Source organism: Herpailurus yagouaroundi, unplaced genomic scaffold (genome assembly GCF_014898765.1).
Source record: "Herpailurus yagouaroundi ecotype Mexico unplaced genomic scaffold, PumYag 190, whole genome shotgun sequence".
In the NCBI taxonomy this organism is placed as follows: Eukaryota; Metazoa; Chordata; class Mammalia; order Carnivora; family Felidae; genus Herpailurus; species Herpailurus yagouaroundi.
This window is the reverse complement of record NW_024412421.1, coordinates 26,027,751-26,037,193: the sequence shown is the minus strand read 5'-3', so window position 1 is coordinate 26,037,193 and position 9,443 is coordinate 26,027,751. Positions and strand designations below refer to the sequence as shown.

General features: G+C 59.3%; 1 protein-coding gene across 3 annotated transcripts in view; it reads left to right on the top strand.

The window, feature by feature from the left end:
* BCAR1 (BCAR1 scaffold protein, Cas family member) overlaps window positions 1-9,443 on the top strand; it is a 38,202-nt gene that overhangs the window by 6,130 nt on the left and 22,629 nt on the right. Inside the window, exon 1 of one of the 3 annotated variants that reach the window (XM_040443143.1) lies at window positions 7,043-7,232. The exons of the other annotated variants lie outside the window; for them this stretch is intronic. Coding sequence (XP_040299077.1) covers window positions 7,221-7,232 — 12 coding nt within the window. The 5' untranslated portion in view covers window positions 7,043-7,220. Of the gene's footprint in view, window positions 1-7,042; window positions 7,233-9,443 lie in introns of those variants that run through there. 3 annotated transcript variants of the gene reach the window in all.

Sequence of the window (9,443 nt, the reverse complement as noted above, 5' to 3'; positions counted from 1 at the left end):
GAGAGGGAGACACAGAATCGGAAACAGGCTCCAGGCTCTGAGCCATCAGCCCAGAGCCTGACGCGGGGCTCGAACTCACGGACCGCGAGATCGTGACCTGGCTGAAGTCGGATGCTTAACCGACTGCGCCACCCAGGCGCCCCTGTATGCTGTGTATTTTTAAGTACTGACGCACTGCCATTGTTGTCGGTGTCATACCCTGTTTCGGTATATTCTAAAACCCGATATCCAAGCACGTGTGCCTTGAGGCGTACCCAGAGCGTTGTCTGTGCTGCCGGATCCTGGGTCCCCCCAAAGTTACAAGCTTGTTTAAGAAGTCGTGTGACCACACACCGTTCTCTTGAGCCCTCCTGGGTGTCCGGGGTTTGAATTCCCTTTTTCTAGGTTGCCCAAGAGGTGAAGTGTCTTAGGTTTTTGAGTCACCTGTGTTTACCCCTGGCCCCTGTCCACTCCAGAGGTTCTGGTAGGGAGACACTTCTAGGAAAGTAGGCGGTAGGAGGGGAGGGAGCCTTACTTGAGAGCTGCCGGCGTCCCTCCCCCCTCTCAGGTCTGGACAGATTGCTGGCCTCACTCCTCTTTGTCCCAAGATGCTCCACCAAGCAGACGCTCCTGGCTGCTCTGCTTCAACTCCGAGGGGCACCGGCCCGCTGGACACCTCCCCACTCAAGGAAGGGGGAGGGGTTGCTTGAGAACCACTCCCTGCATCCAGGGACTGAACACCTCCTGCTCCACTATCCACACTGAGCGAGTTGGCGAGCCTGGGCTATTTTTACAAATCTTTACTGTTCTTTTTTAACACATCACGAGCCTTGTAGAAGAGTCACACATCTGCTTAAAGGCCACCTCCTCAGAGAGGACCCTCCCCCGCCGCAGGCACCTCGTACGAAGTAGCCTCTGCCATCACTCTGCCGTCCGTCGGTCTCGGTCTCCTTCTCCTCGAGGGCTCTCAGCACCACAGATGGTCACGTGTTTATGTTGGGGGGGGGGCCCACGCACACACCCTGCAGGGCAAGTTCCCCAAGGACACGGACACGGTTTCTCAGCAGCTCTGTCCTCGTGGCGAGCAGGTGCCAAAGGGATGACCCACACGCTGGCTGTGGTATGTGTAGTGATGGACCCCGTAACCAGCCGTTCCCCACACGGTCAGCCCCCCCTCCCCCCGCCCCGCCAGTGTTGGCCGGTGGATTTGGGGGCGACTGGGCTTCCCAGAAAGATTTTGCCCACGCGTCTCAGAGGAGGTTTTGTTTCTCTTGCGGTCCAGGGGCTCAGGGAAGCTCAGGGCACCTGAGCAGGGGCTGGGAGAGTAGGGAGGGCCTAGTGGAGCAGCCCAGCAAGTGCCTCCCGGTGCCAGGATGGGTGGCGCTGGTGTGTAGTGGGAGGTGGTGGGTGCTGCTGACCCCAGGGTGCCTTTGTCCACTGTGCAGTCTCATGGCCTGGTGACCGGCAGGACTGCTGGTGTCCTCACGCTTCACAGATGCGCCAACCGAGGCTCTGGAAGGTCCGGTGATGGCGGAGGGTCCCATGCCAGCTGGAGTCATTAACAGTCTCTGCTCCCATCCTTGTGGGTGGGTTCAAGCCGGGTGAGGACTGGGGTCTGGGTGTCCTGGGACACCCGGAGCCTTTCCCTGTGGGCTGGAGCAGGGCAGGTGGGACGCCCCCACGGTGCTGTCCACGGAGGGAGAAACAGCGGTTTTCCTGGTGGCTGCCTGCCATGGCTCTGCTTTCTCCGCATCGCCCCTTCCTGTACTCTCGCCCCGCTGCCCCTCCTGGGACCCCACTGTACCCCCGACCCCGACCAAGTGACTGGGCAACACTGTTCCGCCTCTCTGTGGGTGTGGGCACCTGTGTTCCTGCGGAAGTAGGCTTGAGGGGGGGGGCGGCAGATGGCATTTGAAGGCACCCCCCTCCAATTGCCCTGATGCTGGCGCTGGTTGCTATGAGGAGAGGCGAGAGCAGATGGCTAGCTCGGGTGGCTTCTTGACCACACCCCTGTCCCTGCTGGCCCAGGCTGTCCGCCAGATCCGGGGAGCCAACAGCCACTAAGCTTTCTCTCTGAGGACAGGGACTTGTCCCTGTGCCTGTCTTCATCCCCCTCCTCCAGCCAGGACCAAGCTCCTCTCTTCCTACCCCCATTTCTTCTGCTGGCCTCTTCCTCATTCCTCCCCCCAGGCAGTGTTGGGGACAGGGAGGGAGGTGAGCATCGGCAGGGAGGGCAGAGTGCACCTAGACCCTGACCTTCTTGCACACATGGGGGCCCCCACCTGCCAGCACCCAGGGGGATCCCCTGCCCGGAGAGTGATGGTTCTCAGAGGGAGATGGGAGGAAGGGGTGCAGAAGAGAAAGGGCCACCAGGGTCAGTGCCCTGGGGTGTGGCAGAGAGACTCTGGGAAGCGCCCCAGGGCGCAGCTCTGTCATCCTGCTCCAGCCTTGGGCCTGCTGTGAGCAGAGCCCCTCTCTGAAGCAGGCACTTTCCTGCGGGTGCCTCCACTGCTCTCTAATTTTCAAATTAGAGAAGCAATAAAAGAATTAGGAGAGTATGCAGTTTCTTCCGTTCCCAGTCCTTGAAAGAGCCAGAGGGGATAGGGGAGGGAGCTGTGAGAAGGTGGGAGCATTGCAACTGCTGGAACCAGGCCTGGATCTAGGAGGCTAGTCAGCCCTCTGCCCTCACCCCTGGCTTTGTCCTTGCACCCGGCAGTTCCACCCCCACGCTTACCAGGGGTCCTGGTTTCGACCCTGTACCTGGGTCTCTGGGCACTAGTCCAGGCGCATGCTGAAGGGGCCGGCAGGCTGAGAGCTGGCTCTAGACTGGTCCCGCCCACCTTCCCACAGTCAGGTTGCTCACATTAATGACAGATGAACTGCCCCATTGGTCACTGGTCACGCCATCCTCAGAGAGCAGGGAAAATGGGAAAGCTCTTTATATCTGACAACTGCAACATCACCCTAAGAGTGTATGCTCTGCACTGTCTGGGGTCCCCTGGGGTGCTTCTCCGTAGGGACACGCCTGGGGAGTTGGGTGGGGTGGGTTACAGATGTAGCTCCCTTCCTGGCGGGGTGACCTGGGCACAGCATGTCCCCTCTCTGGGCCTCTGGGGAGTGGTAGTTGTGACAGCAGGTGTGCGGGGTGTCCAGCCGTGTGTGGCAGTGGTTCTGGATGCAGCTGGATTCCCTTCTTTTCTGGCCCATCCACAGGCAGGCCTCAGCTCACAGGCTGGGTTCGAGCTTGCCAAGGTGAGTGGCCAGCCCAGGGGGAAGGCGTCAACACCCCGTGGCCCTCCAGATACATCATTTCTTCCTGTTCCTGGGGCTGGCAGCACTCACCTCCGGCCTCAGGAAATCCTTTCCTGCTGCCGCTCCCAGAGCTGCCATCAGCTGACCCATCCGCCACCCTCTCCTGCTGCTGGGAAAGCGACTGCCTGCCGTCGCACTCTGCAGGCCATTTTAGTCTGCTGTTTTCATTCACCTGGTCATAAGCGTTTTCTTGCATGATTTCTGAGTCTTTGAAAGTGGCTATCTTGTCTTTTTAAATTTTTTTAAGTTTCTTTACTTATTTTGAGAGAGACAGAGACAGCACAAGGGGAGGGGCAGAGAGAGGGAGAGAGAAACCCAAGCAGGCTCCGTGCCTTTAGCTTAGAGCCCGATGTGAGGGTCGAACTCACTGAACGTGAGGTCACGCCCTGAGCTGAAACCGAGAGTCGAGAGTCGGAGGCTCAACGGACTGAGCCACCCAGGCGCTGGGAAAGTGGCTATCTTAATAGCTACACAATATCCCATTGAGAAGGCAGTCGCCTGTAGTTGGGCCTTCAGGTTATGCCCCCTTTTGTTTGCTGTTACAAATGCTGCAACAGACATTGTTGGGCCGAAAGCAAGAATAGTTCTTTGTGCAGTGGGTTTGACCTGAAGATTAAGATGGAAAAGGCCCAGAGAGCAGTGCTGGGTCCCAAGCTTTCCTCCCATTTAGGGTCTGGGATCAGCAGCAGCCTGCACCCCAGTAGACACTCTAATGGGCGGATGGGAACCATCATCCTCATGTGCTGGTCCCACCATGTTTCCTACACAGCCAGCTACTCTGGGCTCAAAGGGGAGGAGTTGGCGACACCCCCCCTCCAGCGGGGGGGGGGGGGCGCTCCTCCTCAGCCAGCAACACCTCCGCCTTCTCATGCTCATCACTGCCCCCACATTCCCCTGTACTGCCTGTGGGAGTGGAGGTGCTGGGCCCCAGTTCTGAACTCACTTGTGTTTGGGGAGTGCTTGGGTCTCAGCTGCTTGTCCTTTGGGGTCTCCGGGCGTGACAGCTTCTTTGGCTTTCCGAGCCCTGGTGCCCCTGTGCCCTCATTCTCTTCCTGCCCTGTCCTGAAGCACCAACTGTCTAGCAGCCCCTTTGTCCCTTCCCTGGCCATCAGCTGTGATCCTTTTGTGGCTGGGAGTCTATAGAATTGGGCCAGGGCGGTAAACTGGGTCTCAACCTCTTCATCACGAAAATGGGGCTAATTGCAAAGCTTGTTTTACAGGATCTCTGCGGGTGTGAAATGAGCACATAGTCATAGAGCTCTTGGTCCAGGGCCAGCATGGAAGCTCTCCTGGGGGCTATATCACTGTCAGAGCTTCTTGGCCCCAAGGGTCTGCTTCCCCACACATCCCAGCTGCAGCCTGCCCAGGGTGCCCCTCTCCCCACCCATCTACCTGCCGGCCTGGGAGGGGGCATTCCTCTCTCCTTTCAATCCCCCCCCCCTTCCATCACTGTGGGGCACAGATCCTAGGGCCTTGATTACAAAGCGGAAATGCCATTCTGGGAGGCACAGGCTTGGGGAGTGGGAGGGAGTTTAAGTGGAAAAGGAGCAAATTTTTGAAATGCCTCCGCCTGAGCTGGGTTCCCCTCCCCCGCCTGCCTGCCCACACCAGCAGCCCCGCCCCCAGTGCTGCTTTAATCCTGAGCCAGAGTCGGGAGGGTCTCCTGTTCCCTAGGTCCCAGCCAGCAGCCTCCTTTCTCCCAAGGCCAGCTAGGATGGAGTAGGGCCAGCCGGTTGAGGGCCAGGCATTTTGTGTCCCCACCCACCCTTGCAGAGACCTGCCAGGAGCCCTGCAAGCAGGGTTCTGCCTGGCTGTGGGGCCTGGTCCCCACCCCTCTCCTCAGTGGAGACCCTGGAAAACCTAAGGACTCCTTGAGCACCCAGCACAGACAGATTCTCATGCATGGCCTAGCTGGTTCCGATCTGCTTCCTTGGAACCTGGGGTGCCAGCCGTGCTGAGGACAGGTTCAGGGTTTAGGAGGGCCCAGGCTCACAGCTCCATGCCTGACTTTGAGGCAGACATTGGGAACAGCACGAGGGTATGCCCTAGGTAGTGTTTCCCTGACACCTGGCTCCTCCTGTGGGAAAGTGACAGCTCCTCCTCCAGAATGACAAGGGGCCAGTCTCCCTCATTGAGGACTCTGGGTCACAAATCCCACCGCTCCTTACTTCCCTCTCCTGCCAGGCCATGAGTTCTGTCTCCTGGGTCCCTGTGAAGTTTTGAGGAAATGCAGACTCTAGGTCCTCCACACTCAGTTCTTCTGGAGCAGGGAGAACTAGGAATCCAGTTTTTTAAAATTTATTTTATTTTTAAAAGTAATCTCTATACCCAACATGGGTCTTGAACTCAAAACCTCAAATCAAGAGCTGCATACTTTACCGACTGAGCCAGCCAGGCCCAAGGAATCTGATTTTTAACCAGTTCTCCAGGGGCCCTAGCCCACCCCCTTCATTTTACAGAGGGGAGAGGCCTGAGGTGGCACACCTGGCCAGGGGCTCAGTCAGTTGAGCCCTGGCTGTCAGGCCTGTGTGTCTGGTGGAGGGGCAGCTGTGGATCCATCTTGGGCTAGTATGTGTTTTATAAGCCCTGCCTGAGGGGCCTCTGCAGAGCAAAGCCAGGTTGGCCGCACTGCTTCCCTGGTACTGTGAACTGCCTGATGGTGTCCCTATGCTCAGCAAGTGGTCTAGGATGAGGGCTAAGGATCCTGGAGACTGAGGCACAGAACTGGCTGACTGGAGCAGGTTCTATCCTACATATCCTTGCAGACCATTATGCAACCCTGGACATGCTCAGGGACTCTAGCACACCCTGATTCTGCTGTGTGGGGTGACAGTCACTGACCTTGGGAGAGTGGACTCAGGAGAACCAAGGTGCTCTCCACTATTTCCCTCCGGTGGTTCTTCTTCCCTCTCATTCCCAGCAACCTCCCCCTCTCCCCATGTTGTTGGGCACAGGTGTTAGAGGGATTGTGGGTGGGAGCAGAGCTCCTAGGGCAGAATGGAGACCATGGGGGCATACTTCAGGGATGCTCAGTTCAGTTCAGTGGCTAAGGTGGGAGATGGTGAGCCCCTTGACCCTGGGTAGACTGAGCCTCAGGCACATCTGATAGAACAGACTCTGTGGCTCTGTGGCTCTTAGGTTATGGGTCTCTGTCTCCCTGCCTCGTATCTTCATTTCCTGGAGCTCTTAACAGGATAGGCCTGACCAGAGTTGGTGCGGTGGTCGTTATTAGTTTTCTGCCAGCTGGGGTATGCCCCTTCCCTATTACTTCTCCATTCAGATCTGAGTCGGATGGCCGGATGGACACGCGCAGAATGCCCCGGGTTTGGTGCGTGGTGAAGGCAGAAGTCCACTTGAGGTTAGGCTAGCGTTTTGGGGTCTGCATGGGGGCTGCAGCGAGCGCATGGGGGTGGTAATCCCAGCAGTCTTCCCAAAAGAGGGGGCGTTTGCTTAGGCCTTGAGGAGGGGCGCGTTCTCGCTCTTACTGGAGGGAAGGGGACATGCATTTGGGGAAAAGGAGATGCCCTCGGTGCTAGCCTCGCAGGCTGGTAGCGGGTGGATGCCTAGGACCTGGTGCGGGGTGGGGGTGGGGTTAGGGGCGGTTCCACTGGGCGGCGCGCGCCCGCGCCCCTCGGGCTGGCGGGCGGCTCATTTGCATGGGAAGCCACAGTGGCCAATGGGCTCGCACGGCCGGGCATGCTGGGAGCCGGGCTCCGCCGGGGGGCGGAGGCTGCGGCCGCGGCGGCGGGTGGAGCGAGGTGGAACCTTCTCTGGGTAGTGGTGGCAGCCGCAGGCGTGGTGACTGAGGCGGCCGGACCCAGACCGGGACCCGGACGGCTGCGGCCCTCTCGGGGCCCCGAGGGCGCGCGGCGCGGGCAGCTTGGTGTGCGTCCTTGCTGGGAGGCGGGGCCGCAGGCCGGCCAGACACGATGAACTACCTGGTGAGTGCGGCAGACGCGGCCCCGGGTCCGGGAGCGCAGATCCGGGCGGCGTCCGCGTACCGGCTTCCAAGCGACCGCCCTGCCCACGCCCGGCTCGGTCCCAAGCGAGAAAGAGATAAATGTGTGGCATTTCCTGCCGGACCTGCGGGTCCTGGGAACAGCTGGGCGCTGGAGTCTCCGCGGGGTCGCGACCGGGCCGGGGTCCGAGGTCTGAAACCCCTCTCCCGCCGCGGCGGGAACGCCGGGAGGCAAGGACTGCGGAAGATCCCAGAGCCTGTGCGCCCACGGGGCGGTTAGAAGGGCGGGACTCAGGGGCCGCTGGCCGGCAGGAAAGTTCCTGGATCCGGGAAAGTTGCTGGCTGGAGTCCCGTTCTCCCCCTGCCGGCCGCCGCCTGCTGGGTGACCTTGGGCCTGCGTGACACGCCTCCGAGCCTCAGTTTCCTCAGCTACAAAGAGGGGTCCGAGATTCCTTGGATCGTGAACTTCTAGGAGGCGTGGATTTCCAGCAAGCGGGATGGTGGTCCATCTCTGTTTTCGAGTGGGGAGCAGCCCCTACCCTCCCCCAGGCTAGGGGTTGAGCGAACAAGTGCGTGGTGATTGAGGAGGTGTTGGTGCGCCTGGAGCACCAATCCTGGGTTTGTTAATGATTCACCCCCAGCCTGCCAGCACCGGATTCCAGGCCTGGGGGCAGGCTCTTTTAGGCCTTTACCTACCACGATTGCAAAAACTTCTGTAGAAGCCGGCTCATGGCGGTGGGAGTCCATGGCTGCACCGTGACCCCGGGTCCCAGCATTTGAGGGTGGAGCTTGTGGAGGGACTGGGCTGCCACTACCAGGGCTCCCAGCCCCTCATTGCTGCAAGAGCTACATCCCAGAGCGGTTTTGGAGGAGTCGAAGTTGGCGATTTGCTGAGGGCTAGGGTGCTCTAGGACCGAGGGTGGGTTAGTGCCTGGAGAGATTTTGGGGTCTTGGATCCCAGGCTGGGGACATCAGCCCACTCATCGGTCTTGAGGACAGGAGTTTCTTTTTCCTCACCTCTCCCCTGAGAGTCTAGGCTGGGAGGCACTCTCCAGGTTTGCTGTTGACTTCTCTGCCCATATCAGCCAGGCTTGGACACGTTCCTTATCGCTCTGGGCTGGGAGACACATCTTCCTGTGCCCATTTCCTTTCCCAGGTGGAGAGCTGATGATGTGATGTCCCAGGGTGGAAGAGTCGACTGGCCTAGAAGAGCAGGTGTGTGCTGGGTGCTGGGACAAACCCTCCTGCCACCAGCACCCTCTACCCACTTGCCCCGGGCAAGGAAGGAGCCCAGTGGGAACTGGTGGCAGCCGGGCAGGGCAGCCCCAGGTGCTGCTGGGACTGTCACCCTTGGTTCCAGGAGGAGAGCTGGAGCCTCTGGCCATTACAGTTTGCACGAGCCAGGTGTGAGTGCTGTGGGCTGCTGGCACCATCCCCTCAGGCCCAGAGAAGGGTTTGAAGTAAGGGCAGCGCCCCTACGGCGTCTTGAGCAGGAAACGCCCCCGAGACAGCTGCTCTCCCCGTTGTCATACAGATGGGGAGACTGAGGCAGAGAGGGACAGGTACTTGTTCTCACAGAATCGGATCCAGAACTTTGTCTCCTGGTACAGCCCCATGCTCTGTGCCACAAGTGTTCCACCACACCCCCTCCCTGATTAGGAGCGCTCTGGTCCCTGGGGTGCTGTTGTGCTGTGCTGGGGCTGCCAACTTGGTGGGGTCCTTCTGGCTCCGGGGCTGTGTTTCTGTGGTCCCTCCTGGCATCCATTGTGCTTCTAGGAGTTCCCACCACCCTTTTCTCTTGGGCCTGGAAAACTCCCTTCCCCACCTCCTAGGAGCCCGTAGCTAATTGGGACAGCCAGAACCAGAGGCCAGTTGTGCCCCGCAGGAGGCTTCTGGAAGGGTGAAGGGCAGTGTTGGAGTCACACTTGGTGAGTGAGTTGTAGGGTTGAGGTGATAGGGATCATTCTCCAGCACAGATACTGGGCAAGCTCCTCTTCCCCTGGGTCCTCAAGGCCCCTCAACAAGGGGCTGAAGGGTGGTCTCCCTTCAAGGAAGGGGGTAGGACTGGGCCCTCTAGCCCTGGAGAGAGGCCCTGGCTCCAGTGTCTTGCTGCCCTAATTCCCTTGCGTTTCTTTTTCTTTCTTTCTTTCTTTCTTTCTTTCTTTCTTTCTTTCTTTCTTTCTTTCTTTCTTTC